Here is a 13,206-nt window from a genome sequence, read left to right as displayed (position 1 = left end):
TCAGTCTGTGATTCAGATATTTTTAGGCCAGCAGAGAAGGCCTTGCAGGCCCTGACGGCCCGCCACTGCTTTTCAATAATATTTAGTTTGACATTCTACCTGACTAATGAGAAAATTATATTTAGTTTGGCAATTTTTTTAAGCCATGATTATGAAAGTTTCCTGAACATATAAGCACTATTTTAAACAGTTTCCTTTTTGAAAGCTTGTTGTGGAAATTTTTACAATCTAGATTTTGAAATCGTATTTGTTGTTGAGTGATAGAATGACAAAACGACTTGCTGCAGGGCCTGATAATTGTTAATTTCTTCTTCAGATTAGTGTTCTTTTCACATTTTTAAACTGCCTCTTTCTACAATGTATGAAAACCATAAATTACACTTCAGTGGATTTTTCTCATTTCAAAGTTCTGTGCATGTTTGTTGTTCACAGACTGTTTATGACGAGTGGTTCATCACCTTGTACAACACTGTTTACACGTCTCTTCCCGTCCTCGCTCTCAGCCTCTTTGACCAGGTAACAAAAAAACAAAAATTATTAAAAAAGTACTTTTATTTCCCTTAAACATATTTAAATTATTATTTCTTTCTTCAGGATATCTGTTATTTTTTCTGAATGCCTTGTTTCTTCATCCTTTCCTTGTTCAGGATGTAAATGACCGCTGGAGCTTCCAGTACCCTCAACTTTACGCTCCAGGCCAGCAGAACTTGTACTTTAGTAAAAAGGCCTTCTTGAACCTCACGGCGTTCAGCTGCTACAGCTCCTTAGTGCTCTACTTTGTCCCCTGGGCGGCCATCCACGACACAGTCAGAGATGACGGCAAAGACATAGCAGATTATCAGTCGTTTGCTCTGTTTGCACAGACCTGTCTGCTAATAGTCGTCAGCATACAGGTGAGTGATCGAAGATGCTACAACTTTGATTTTCTGAAATAAAGGCATAAAATAAACTGGTGATTGAAAGTTCTCTATTTTCCACTGTTCTCAGCCTAATTCAGTTCGACTACAAATGATATAAGTCAAAGTGCTGTTCTTTATTTTGTTTTTGTTTCCAGATGTGTCTGGACACGTATCACTGGACAGCAGTGAACAACTTGTTCATATGGGGCAGCCTGGCTGTCTACTTTGCTGTGACGTTCACCATGTACAGCAACGGCATTTTTGTCATCATCCCTTCTGCTTTTCCCTTCGTAGGTCAGTGGTTTCCTGTTTATTTCTTCAAATCTACCGTTTTGTTTTGTAACGATTCATTTTAACGATTCAGTTTGTTGTTGACGATCCGATTTATAGTTGACATGATCTGATTTACTGACCTCATACTGCAAACGTCTTTATCAGTGAATTTTGGTGTATTGAAGAGATCCAAATGTGGCTGATTTTAATGTGGGATAAATAGGTATTGATAATTTTTTTAACTGATTAACTGTATTAAGACTACATTAAGACACAAACAGCTGTGAGGCGTACTGCAGAATTTGAATAAATCAGGTTCATACATTTTGCCATCGTAACATGTTGTTTTTTAAAGGAAATTATGCATAAGTGTGTTTTTGTGCATTGATGAGGAAATGAAGTGCTGACTCATTTTTCATTGTTGTAACCCTTCTTGGATGTCAGGCACAGAGAGAAACACTCTGAACCTCCCAAATGTTTGGCTGACCATCGTCCTGACGTCCCTCCTCTGCATCCTTCCTGTGGTGGCTTATCGCTTCATCGTCATGCAGATTCGACCGACCATCAATGATAAGGTAAGAGAGAAAGTATTATGGGATAGAACTCTTAAATATTCCCGGCAGAGCCTCCACAAGCATAAAAATCAAGATATAATTATATATTTGTATATTAATGCAACCAAGACAACTCGACACTCTGAGCTGCCTCAAGGACTAAAAAAATTTTATAAACAAAGTTTGATTGATTGAATACTAGGTTAGTGACTTATTGTGTTTTTTTTTATTTATTTATTTTATTTACATTTATTTAATTTTATTTATAGTTATTTTTTATATAGTATTTTATGATTTTTTACATTTATTTTTATTCATGTTTGCTTATTTTTATATTTATTTATTTGTATTTTGTCATATTATATAATTTTAATTTTAATTTATTTCACTGTAATTAAAAACAACAACAAACATGTTCTTTTGTACGACATAAAAGCAGAGAGTATTTTTAGACTCCTATGAAAGTCATGTTTTTGGTGTTTTCAGCATGTTCTTCTGGTATTTTTCTCATTATTGATGACAAATGTAAAGAAAATTAAGCATAGAAATATATTGCATGTAAACACAGAGCTCTCAGTGACAGGGAGAGGAAAGGGGGGCGGTGTTGCTCCACACCGACAGTCCTGCGCACAACTCAAACGTCAGTTTCTAGTAACCTACCGCCGCTCTACAGAAACTTAGTCATGGAAAATAATACTATTAAAAAATATATATTTATATGTTGGAAAAAAAATTATTGCACAATTATAATTAAATTATACAATACAATTATAATTAAAAGACAACGGGGAACACCTATATAGATCAAAAGATGATCGGAGTAGAACTTTATCTGAAAATAACCTAAATAATATTTGTAGAAAGGTTTTCTTCTAATTCTCTTTAAAAAAAAACAGCAAAAAAAAAAAAAGAAATGGAGTAGAATTAACTTGCATAATCTTTATTCTGTCATCAAGTTTTCAAAGCTTTAAATTATCTTCTGTCATTTTTTGATTCCAGACGGATAAAACTCTTATTTTGGCAGAAAATAAGAGCAAACATAGATGTTTATTTTTAAATGTACGCTTTTTGTTTGTTTAGACAAAAATCTTAATCCAATCTAACCAGTTTAAGATACAAACAAATATTTCTAAGTATATTCCACAAACATACCTCAAATCTACCTCATGTTCATGTTTTTGCTCCTCCAGGTCAGACACAGAGCACGAAAGGAGCCGCCGCCAACCCCCGCTCCTCGTCGACCAGTCCGGCGTGTCAGCACCCGCCGCTCAGGCTACGCCTTCGCCCACTCTAAGGGCTACGGTGACCTGGTGACCTCTCAGAGGTTCCTGATGAAGCGACCCGTGAAGGGTCGAGTGATGCTGTTCTCTCATATAACCCCGGCTGAAAGTTAGTCGGAGCGACATGGAACATATAACCCAGGAGAGGTTCTATCACGGAGAATTGAGAAGGTTTTCCTCTGACTGGATCCACTGACACGCTTTAGCTTCAATAGTCAGACAAAATAGTTGTTTTATGTAACTGTCTTACCATATAGCTGTTTCAGTGTCCTAGAGTGTTGAAAAATACCATAAAAGCTGAAAATAATCAAACTTCCTTACTTAACTATTAGAATAGTTTTGTCACAGTTGATTGGGTTTATCTCATTATCGAATCTTTTGATTTATTTCAAAAGTATCTCCTGTGATGATGTCGTCCATCCTCTAAGAGCATAATACAAACACCTAAAATCATCAAAATGGGTCTTTAAACTCAGCAGTAATATTACATTTTTAGGACTTGCATTGTTCTAAGAAGCAGTGCTGCAACTGAGGACATGAGATTTTTGTTTGTTTGTTTTTTTTCTTCTTGCTGTATGGGCCAAATGTGTCTAATTTTAAAGTTGTGCCCAAAAATATGACAGAGAACTACCTGTTTAAGTGCGTCAGTCACGGTTTTTGGTTTTCAAGATAACTTTTGGTCCAGGTCTTATCGTTTCTTTCCCTTCTATAACTTTGCCTTTTTTATTGTAAGTTTTCAGTTAATTCTGTCAGTGAAACAAAGATGGCTTCCCTTTCACTAAACCAGACATAGCAGTGTAACGTTAGAATTTGAAATTAATCACAATCTGGTGTTTTAAATTGCTTTAAATGAAGCAATTTATCTATTTAACATATAATTTAAAAAAAAAAGAAAACACTCGCAGTTCTGAGATTCACCTCTTAGTTTGATTCCTCCATCCAAATATCTGTTTGCTTATCTTGTAATTTTGAGCCTTAAAATATTCATCTGACATTTTTCAGGATTTTTTTTTTTCATTTTCATTACTGGAATACCAGTTGGGTTTATTCCGACTTCTTTTTCTATGTTTTCCCCTTTAAGCAATGGATATTAGATTCTCGTTTGTTTCTTCTAAGATGTATGTTGTTGTTTTTTGAAAAAATATAATTTCTACTTTGTTTTTTCATTAAAAACATCAAAACTTGTCTTATATAATCATTTCTTTCTCCACAGACAATCAGTCTGCTCAAGTACTGAGTGGTTGATTGAAATAGACTCACATAGAAAGTGCTCCAAAAAGGAAAAACAAAACCACTTTTTATGTTTTTTTTTTTTTTTTTTTTTTCACTTGTAAATAGTTTTAAGCCAGGTTTTCACCTCAAAATACAGAAAATAGACTTCATCTAGAATTGTATGCTTTTTGGAAAAAACTTCTAAATGAAATCCAAATGTGAGCAAAATGATAAAAAAATAAGAAGTTAAAAGTGAAAAATCAAACTGTTAGTAGAGTTTAAAAAAAGTAATAAATATTAAGTTTCTGTGTGGTTGCAAAAATATTTTGTAGTTTAAGCTTAATTTTACAATTTACTTTATCCTTTAATTGTCTGCTAGACCGAATAGTAGATTAGATATTGAAAGTATTTATGATTATATATGGAGACATCTGATGTGAAAGACTTTGGTTTTCTTCCACTGGATCAGCTCAGATAAAAGGTCAGTTCAATAAAACTTCAACAGATTTAGAGTCTAGTTTTTATTGCAGTTTTTTGTTTTGCTTTTCATTTTAAACCAATACTCCAGAGAAATCTGTCATATCCAAAAATTTATTTCCTCAACTTCAAAAAAACTAAATGTTATAAAATACAGATGTCATGATATTACATCATGACGTCTTGTTACATTTGATAATTTATTCACATTTTTCTCTGATATTTTTATGAACATGTTTGTTATATAACAAATATATTTATCAAAAACACAACAATTTCATAAATCCACATAGATCAAAGTAGTTTTAACTCTCCATCTAAGACTGATGGTATATTCCCATGAATGTGTGTGTGAGTCCATGTGTTCCTGTTGGTTCTATGGTGTGTTGTGAGTCTTTGCTGTGCTGTCTTGTGTCTGTGAACCCTCTCTCTGCTGTGGTTCCTCCTCCCAGCTCCTCTTGATGGTCAGCTCTCTGTCAGCCTCCTCTTTGGGTGCCTGGATGTGGAGCTTTCCGTCTGGAGACAGGCAGCAGGTGACGGCTTCAGGGTTCAGGCCTTCAGGCAGATCCAAATCCTGTCTGAACTCCTGGAGTCTGTAAGAGTAGGAGCCTTTCCCGTCCTCCTGTTTCTTCTCTGTCTTCCCGCTGACTCTCAGCTTCCTGCCCACCTGCCTGACAGACAGCTCCTCTGGAGAAAAGCCTTGAGTGTCCAGGGTCAGGCCAAAGTGCTTTCCGTCTTTGTCCAGCTGGAAGCTCACTGGTTGCAGGGCCACACTGCTCTGGAAAGGCTCCGTCTCCTCCAGGATGTTGTGCTGAAATGTGTCCATCAGCTCCAGACTGCGGCGCAGCTCCTGCAGGTTCCTCTGCAGCAGATCCTGCTGGGAGAACAGAGGTCTGACCTCTGGCCACAGACTGCGTACAGGTGAAAAGAAGAGCATGGATGGACTGAGATCAGAGTGAAGTCCCCGAGAGCACAGCATCTTCAGAGTCTCAAGTCTGGAGTCTTTGTGTTGTCAGATGAATGTTGGCTGAATGGTCTTTTCTCTTCTGTGTATCGTTCTGTCTCAGCAGTGACTCTGTCCCACATTTATACTCTGACAGGAGGAGAGGCGGAGAATTCAGGAAGATTCTGGTGAATACCACACAGTTCCACTAGATGGTGCTGTTACATCACAACAATCTGTTCATGTTCATTCTATAGCTGTAGTTTATTTTTTTATAAGGAATTTGTCTTTCATTGTCACGTTGTTTGCAAGGTTTTTTCTTCTTCAAAACAAATTCTTTGTTTGTCATTGAAATCATTTTTTTTTTTCAAACTAGAAGCTTTAAAACTGTTTTTTTTATGTTATCATTCTTGTAGAGTTTGGGGAATCATCCTGGACATATCGTCTTCTTTAGTAGGGTTATATAAAAGTACATCAAATACATTAAGTCTTTTACCTGCTTTTGCTTTGGATTCATATATATGTTTTCTGCAGCACTTTATTTGTTGTTGCTATTTTTTTCAGGTACGAAAACAATGGCATCACTCTCTGAAATGCGTTTTTTGAAACATAATTTCATTTGGCATGTGTAAATTATTCCAATCTTGTGTTCAATTATTCAACAAAAACAATAGACATGACTTACATAAGTCAACAGGGAGCAGAGGGAAGGAATACTTTTATTTTCTCACCCCTTGTACTTTTCTTGTGGCTAGAAATAGTGAAATGAGTTGTGACTTAACAACAGATTAAACCTCTTTGTAAATTAAATGCTTTTTTCATTACAGCACAATTTTTTGTCTAATAAAAAGATGTCAGGATGAAATTACAAAAGCTTTAGCAGCAAACAATAAGCCTACTCCAAAATATGTTACTTTATCAAGTAAAAAAATATTGTATTTTTCTTCAACCACAGAGCCACAATGGAGTGGTTAACGAGTCGCAGGTTGCAGACCCCTGTTCTAGAAGTTTCTGGTTCGTACCAGAAACGGCCACCAGGTGGTGCTGTTTCAACATTGGAGAAAAACAGCTGTGGTCGATCATGTTTTATTTTATTTTTTGTTTGTTTGTTTGGCCAAAAAAACAAACAATAAAATGACTGTTTATCATTAAAAATGACAGAAAAGGAATTAGAGATGATTTATTCATTTTAGTTATATCTTATAGTCTTCTTTATTCTAGTATATTTAGTTAATAGGTATACTTGTGGTCCCCAGAATCCTATCAAACAATAGTAATTTTAAAATCCCTCCTACAGCTGCTCCATTAAAAACGTTTTTGTTTTTATGCAGACTTCTTGTATTACTGCTGAACTTTTTTAAGAGAACACTTTAACCACATCCTACATGTGTTTTTTCATGCATTTATTATATTTAACTGCAATATAAATTGGTACTTCATCTAAAAAATGTAAAAGATTCCAACTTATTCTTTTGATTAATTTTGATATCTTATTTTCAAATTAGTAATGTTATAACTAAACACTTTAAATTAACAAAATATTATATTTTAATATCTTCTTTTCCAGCTTTTCTCTTTAGGAGTCACCACAGCGAATCATCATCTAAAATATAATAATTTGGACAAAAAATATTTGTTTCCCAAGTTTAGTAATGTATTTTTTTTTCTCACTTTTAATTTTTTTACATTTTTGAGAACGTTTGGACAAAAACATTTTTAGTATGTAAAAGTTTTTTCGCATTTGATTGGAAATTTGCAGACCTTTTCAAGTGGATATAATTAATGAAAGTAAAAGAAAAACTCCACAGAAATAAACAATTTTTAATTGAAACATTTATTTCCTCAACTTTTACTTAAAAAAGCACAAATATGACCAAAAACAAAAGTCACTTTCTTACAAGATGATGTCTTGTTGCATTTGAACGTTCATTCACATTTGTCCCTGACATTTCAGTGAACATGTTTGTAGCAAACAATCCAAACTAGCTAATACATTAAAAAAATACAGACATTTTAATGATCAACAAAGACTAATGTAGTTAAAATTGTGTTCATCTAAAACTGATGGTATATTCCCATGAATGTGTGTGTGAGTCCATGTGTTCCTGTTGGTTCTATGGTGTGTTGTGAGTCTTTGCTGTGCTGTCTTGTGTCTGTGAACCCTCTCTCTGCTGAGGTTCCTCCTCCCAGCTCCTCTTGATGGTCAGCTCTCTGTCAGCCTCCTCTTTGGGGGCCTGGATGTGGAGCTTTCCGTCTGGAGACAGGCAGCAGGTGACGGCTTCAGGGTTCAGGCCTTCAGGCAGATCCAAATCCTGTCTGAACTCCTGGAGTCTGTAAGAGTAGGAGCCTTTCCCGTCCTCCTGTTTCTTCTCTGTCTTCCCGCTGACTCTCAGCTTCTTGCCCACCTGCCTGACAGACAGCTCCTCTGGAGAAAAGCCTTGAGTGTCCAGGGTCAGGCCAAAGTGCTTTCCGTCTTTGTCCAGCTGGAAGCTCACTGGTTGCAGGGCCACACTGCTCTGGAAAGGCTCCGTCTCCTCCAGGATGTTGTGCTGAAATGTGTCCATCAGCTCCAGACTGCGGCGCAGCTCCTGCAGGTTCCTCTGCAGCAGATCCTGCTGGGAGAACAGAGGTCTGACCTCTGGCCACAGACTGCGTACAGGTGAAAAGAAGAGCATGGATGGACTGAGATCAGAGTGAAGTCCCCGAGAGCACAGCATCTTCAGAGTCTCAAGTCTGGAGTCTTTGTGTTGTCAGATGAATGTTGGCTGAATGGTCTTTTCTCTTCTGTGTATCGTTCTGTCTCAGCAGTGACTCTGTCCCACATTTATACTCTGACAGGAGGAGAGGCGGAGAATTCAGGAAGATTCTGGTAAATACCACACAGTTCCACTAGATGGAGCTGTTACACCACAACAATCTGTTCATGCTCATTCTATAGCTGTAGTTTATTTTTTTTTCAAGGAATTTGTCTTTCATTGTCACGTTGTTTGCAAGATTTTTTTTTTCTTCAAAACAAATTCTTTGTTTGTCATTGAAATATATTTTTTTTAAACTGGAAACTTTAAAACTGTTTTTTTATGTTATCATTCTTTTAGAATTTGGGGAATCATCCTGGACATATCATCTTCTTTATCAGGGTTATATAAAAGTACATCAAATACATTAAGTCTTTTACCTGCTTTTGCTTTGGATTCATATATATGTTTTCTGCAGCACTTTATTTGTTGTTGCTACTTTTTTCAGGTACGAAAACAATGGCATCACTCTCTGAAATGCGTTTTTTGAAACATAATTTCATTTGGCACGTGTAAATTATTCCAATCTTGTGTTCAATTATTCAACAAAAACAATAGACATGACTTGCATAAGTCAACAGGGAGCAAAGGGAAGGAATACTCATATATATTTTCACCCCTTGTACCTTTCTTGTGGCTAGAAATAGTGAAATGAGTTGTGACTTAACAACAGATTAAACCTCTTTGTAAATTAAATGCTTTTTTCATTACAGCACAGTTTTTTGTCTAATAAAAAATGTCAGGATGAAATTACAAAAGCTTTAGCAGCAAACAATAAGCCTACTCCAAAAAATGTTACTTTATCAAATAAAAAAATATTGTATTTTTCTTCAACCACAGAGCCACAATGGAGTGGTTAACGAGTCGCAGGTTCCAGACCCCTGTTCTAGAAGTTTCTGGTTCGTACCAGAAACGACCACCAGGTGGTGCTGTTTCAACATTGAAGAAAAATAGCTGTGATCGATCATGTTTTATTTTATTTTTTTGTTTGTTTGGCCAAAAAACAAACAATAAAATGACTGTTTATCATTAATAATGACAGAAAAGGAATCATCGATGATTTATTCCTTTTATTAATATCTTATAGTCTTCTTTATTCTAGTTTATTTAGTTATATAGGTATACTTGTGGTCCCCAGAATCCTATCAAACAATAGTAATTTTAAAATCCCTACTACAGCTGCTCCTTTGAAAACGTTTTTGTTTTTATGCAGACTTCTCGTATTACTGCTGAACCTTTTAAAGAAGAAATTTAACCACATCCTACATGTTATTTCATCCATTCATTGTGTTTAACTGCAATATAAATTGGTACATCATCTAAATTTAATAGATGCCAACTTATTTGTTTGATTAACTCTAATATGAAATTAGTTATATTATTAGTTAACAATTTAAATTAACAAAATATCATAATTTAAAATCTTTTTTCGACTTTTCTCTTCATTAGTCGCCACAGCGAATCATCTTCATCTAAAATATAATAATTAAAATAAATATTTTTTTCCCAAGTTTAGTAATGTATTTTTTCATCTTTCATCTCTTGGAAATTTGCAGACCTTTTCAAGTGGATACAATTAATAAAAGTAAAAGAAAGACTCCACAGAAATAAACAATTTCTTAATTGAAACATTTATTTTCTCAACTTTTACTTAAAAAAGCACAAACATGACAAAAAACAAAAGTCACTTTCTTACATGATGATGTCTTATTGTATTTGAACGTTCATTCACATTTGTCCCTGACATTTCAGTGAACATATTTGTAGCAAACAATCCAAACTAGCTAATACATTAAAAAAATACAGACATTTCAATGATCAACAAAGACTAATGTAGTTAAAATTGTGTTCATCTAAAACTGATGGTATATTCCCATGAATGTGTGTGTGAGTCCATGTGTTCCTGTTGGTTCTATGGTGTGTTGTGAGTCTTTGCTGTGCTGTCTTGTGTCTGTGAACCCTCTCTCTGCTGTGGTTCCTCCTCCCAGCTCCTCTTGATGGTCAGCTCTCTGTCAGCCTCCTCTTTGGGGGCCTGGATGTGGAGCTTTCCGTCTGGAGACAGGCAGCAGGTGACGGCTTCAGGGTTCAGGCCTTCAGGCAGATCCAAATCCTGTCTGAACTCCTGGAGTCTGTAAGAGTAGGAGCCTTTCCCGTCCTCCTGTTTCTTCTCTGTCTTCCCGCTGACTCTCAGCTTCTTGCCCACCTGCCTGACAGACAGCTCCTCTGGAGAAAAGCCTTGAGTGTCCAGGGTCAGGCCAAAGTGCTTTCCGTCTTTGTCCAGCTGGAAGCTCACTGGTTGCAGGGCCACACTGCTCTGGAAAGGCTCCGTCTCCTCCAGGATGTTGTGCTGAAATGTGTCCATCAGCTCCAGACTGCGGCGCAGCTCCTGCAGGTTCCTCTGCAGCAGATCCTGCTGGGAGAACAGAGGTCTGACCTCTGGCCACAGACTGCGTACAGGTGAAAAGAAGAGCATGGATGGACTGAGATCAGAGTGATGTCCCCGAGAGCACAGCATCTTCAGAGTCTCAAGTCTGGAGTCTTTGTGTTGTCAGATGAATGTTGGCTGAATGGTCTTTTCTCTTCTGTGTATCGTTCTGTCTCAGCAGTGACTCTGTCCCACATTTATACTCTGACAGGAGGAGAGGCGGAGAATTCAGGAAGATTCTGGTAAATACCACACAGTTCCACTAGATGAAGCTGTTACACCACAACAATCTGTTCATGTTCATTCTATAGCTGTAGTTTATTTTTTTTTCAAGGAATTTGTCTTTCATTGTCACGTTGTTTGCAAGGTTTTTTCTTCTTCAAAACAAATTCTTTGTTTGTCATTGAAATATTTTTTTTTAAACTGGAAACTTTAAAACTGTTTTTTTTTATGTTATCATTCTTGTAGAATTTGTGGAATCACCCTGGACATGTCGTCTTCTTTAGTAGGGTAATATAAAAGTACATCAAATACATTAAGTCTTTTACCTGCTTTTGCTTTAGATTCATATATATGTTTTCTGCAGCACTTTATTTGTTGTTGCTGTTTTTTTCAGGTACGAAAACAATGGCATCACTCTCTGAAATGCGTTTTTTGAAACATAATTTCATTTGGCATGTGTAAATTATTCCAATCTTGTGTTTAATTATTCAACAAAAACAATAGACATGACTTACATAAGTCAACAGGGAGCAGAGGGAAGGAATACAGAATACAGAATATATACATATATTCTCACCCCTTGTACCTTTACAAGGGATGAGAATGTATAAGTTTTCCTTCGTGAGATGAATTGTGACTTAACAACAAATTAAACCTCTTTGTAAATTAAATGCTTTTTTCATTACACCACAATTTTTTGTGTAAATAAAAAGATGTCAGGATGAAATTACAAAAGCTTTTGCAGCAAACAATGATGTTTTTTTCTTTAATTAGCTTGAACTTTTACACTTTAACTTCAAGCATTTTTTAATGTCTAAATCAATTTAATTTGTCAACACTCCTATAATCTTCAGCTTTTTTTAGTCTTCAACATTTTGAGTTATTCTTTTATATTTGATTTTCATTATTTCTTACATAACAATGTTAGAAATAACACCCCCAAAAAACTCAAAAGTTGTGCATATCACAAATCTTTTGAATTTTTTTTGTCCCAGAAGTGGTAAGTAAAGAAAAAGATAATGTTTCTTCATAAAAAGAAGTACTTTAAAGCACCAAATGACACCGATTCAGATTTATTATCGTTCTTGAGGAGATTTGGTGTTTTAGGTTGCAATATTTTATCATTGTAGCATTTCTTTTTTCATTTATTTAATTGTTTGACTACTTTGTAACACGGTATTGCTTAGCTTTTTTATATTGAGAATGATATATTACTTAATATTTTTTCTCCACTCATTTTTAGCACAAGTGAGAAAAAAACCAAAAACAGTCCCCCTAATCCATGAAAACCAGTATAAGTGTGTGGTTGTGTTCTTTGTATATTATATATACAAATATGTTTGTATATAATAAGTTTTGTTGATTTTGAAATGTGCCTATTCAAAAAAACTAACATTGATGACCTGAAGTCTCTTTCTTCCAGTGAATGAAATCAGCGTCCCCGTGATCCCGTCAGCCAATCAGCAGGTCGCACCTGCAGCCACTCACTGCTCTTTAGCAGCAATCAGGAGTCCTCCGCTCCACAGTCCTCCAGCTGCCCGCTCTGCGTCACGCTCGTCTCCCCCCTCCGGTCCAGGACGCACGCGGACCGTCCCGGATCTGCGCAAATGCAACTGAAGAACGGTCACGCGGCCGCCATGGACAAGCGCGTGGACCTGGGCTCGCTCTTCTGCATGATCGGACGGCACGGCCCCGCCGTGGCTGTGGCCGTCATCGCCGTGGTGTCCGTGCTGGCGGGGTTCATCATCTACCGGAACGTGAAGGGGAAGCGGAGGAAGGCCGCCGACGGGGACGCGCCACCGCGGCCAGAGGAGGAATCGAACCCGCGAGAGTCACGCGGCCACGTCCGGTCAACAGGTAAAATCCGGTAGAGGATTCAATAGTATTAATACTACAAAGGTCAAACGGGAGGTCATATACATTTATAGTGAAGAATGTAGGTCATAATCTTCATTTTGACACAGAAAAATTATTTCTTCAAAAATAAACATTTTTAGAAATATAACTTAAAATAAATAAATAAATAGCCCCACCTGTACAGTCACTCTCTAAATCACTAACTTTTCCACTAAATTTAATAAATTACTCCTGACAAATCATGATTTCATTTTCTTTAATTCTCTCCA

At 36.3% G+C, this 13,206-nt stretch overlaps 5 protein-coding genes across 6 annotated transcripts in view; 2 read left to right on the top strand and 3 right to left on the bottom strand.

The window, feature by feature from the left end:
• The window catches only part of LOC112162787 (phospholipid-transporting ATPase ID), an 18,039-nt gene extending 13,847 nt beyond the window's left edge, over positions 1-4,192 (top strand). Inside the window, exons 25-29 of the mRNA XM_024298679.2 lie at positions 433-516; positions 648-893; positions 1,055-1,193; positions 1,617-1,747; positions 2,917-4,192. Coding sequence (XP_024154447.1) covers positions 433-516; positions 648-893; positions 1,055-1,193; positions 1,617-1,747; positions 2,917-3,120 — 804 coding nt within the window. The 3' untranslated portion in view covers positions 3,121-4,192. The remainder of the gene's footprint in view (positions 1-432; positions 517-647; positions 894-1,054; positions 1,194-1,616; positions 1,748-2,916) is intronic.
• On the bottom strand, positions 4,011-6,289 carry LOC112163311 (heat shock protein 30-like). Its single transcript, XM_024299648.2, has one exon. It carries the CDS (start codon positions 5,672-5,674, stop codon positions 5,072-5,074), a length of 603 nt encoding a protein of 200 aa, XP_024155416.1. The 5' UTR covers positions 5,675-6,289; the 3' UTR covers positions 4,011-5,071.
• Positions 6,290-7,286: 997 nt separating this feature from the next.
• LOC112163293 (heat shock protein 30) lies at positions 7,287-9,333 on the bottom strand. The gene has a single exon (XM_024299613.2). It carries the CDS (start codon positions 8,353-8,355, stop codon positions 7,753-7,755), a length of 603 nt encoding a protein of 200 aa, XP_024155381.1. The 5' UTR covers positions 8,356-9,333; the 3' UTR covers positions 7,287-7,752.
• Positions 9,334-10,122: 789 nt separating this feature from the next.
• The window catches only part of LOC112163361 (heat shock protein 30), a 3,532-nt gene continuing 448 nt past the window's right edge, over positions 10,123-13,206 (bottom strand). The window contains exons 1-2 of one of the 2 annotated variants that reach the window (XM_024299724.2): positions 12,475-12,597; positions 10,123-11,062 (exon numbers count right to left, since the gene is read on the bottom strand). In XM_024299724.2, the coding sequence (XP_024155492.1) occupies positions 10,346-10,948 (603 nt within the window). In that variant the 5' untranslated portion in view covers positions 10,949-11,062; positions 12,475-12,597 and the 3' untranslated portion in view covers positions 10,123-10,345. Of the gene's footprint in view, positions 11,063-12,474; positions 12,598-13,206 lie in introns of those variants that run through there. The other variant, XM_024299725.2, reaches the window with a different exon arrangement.
• Positions 12,516-13,206, top strand: part of stbd1 (starch binding domain 1) — a 5,429-nt gene continuing 4,738 nt past the window's right edge. The window contains exon 1 of the mRNA XM_024299723.2: positions 12,516-12,937. Within this exon, the coding sequence (XP_024155491.1) occupies positions 12,688-12,937 (250 nt within the window). The 5' untranslated portion in view covers positions 12,516-12,687. The remainder of the gene's footprint in view (positions 12,938-13,206) is intronic.

The sequence above is a fragment of the Oryzias melastigma genome, linkage group LG12, assembly GCF_002922805.2.
Source record: "Oryzias melastigma strain HK-1 linkage group LG12, ASM292280v2, whole genome shotgun sequence".
Taxonomy (NCBI): Eukaryota; Metazoa; Chordata; class Actinopteri; order Beloniformes; family Adrianichthyidae; genus Oryzias; species Oryzias melastigma.
The sequence above is the reverse complement of the archived record's forward strand: the minus strand, read 5'-3'. Positions and strand labels throughout refer to the sequence as shown.

Excerpts from the sequence above, each read along its gene's own strand:
- LOC112163311 (XM_024299648.2), bottom strand. The coding sequence starts at position 5,674 with ATGCTGTGCTCTCGGGGACTTCACTCTGATCTCAGTCCATCCATGCTC.
- LOC112163293 (XM_024299613.2), bottom strand. The coding sequence starts at position 8,355 with ATGCTGTGCTCTCGGGGACTTCACTCTGATCTCAGTCCATCCATGCTC.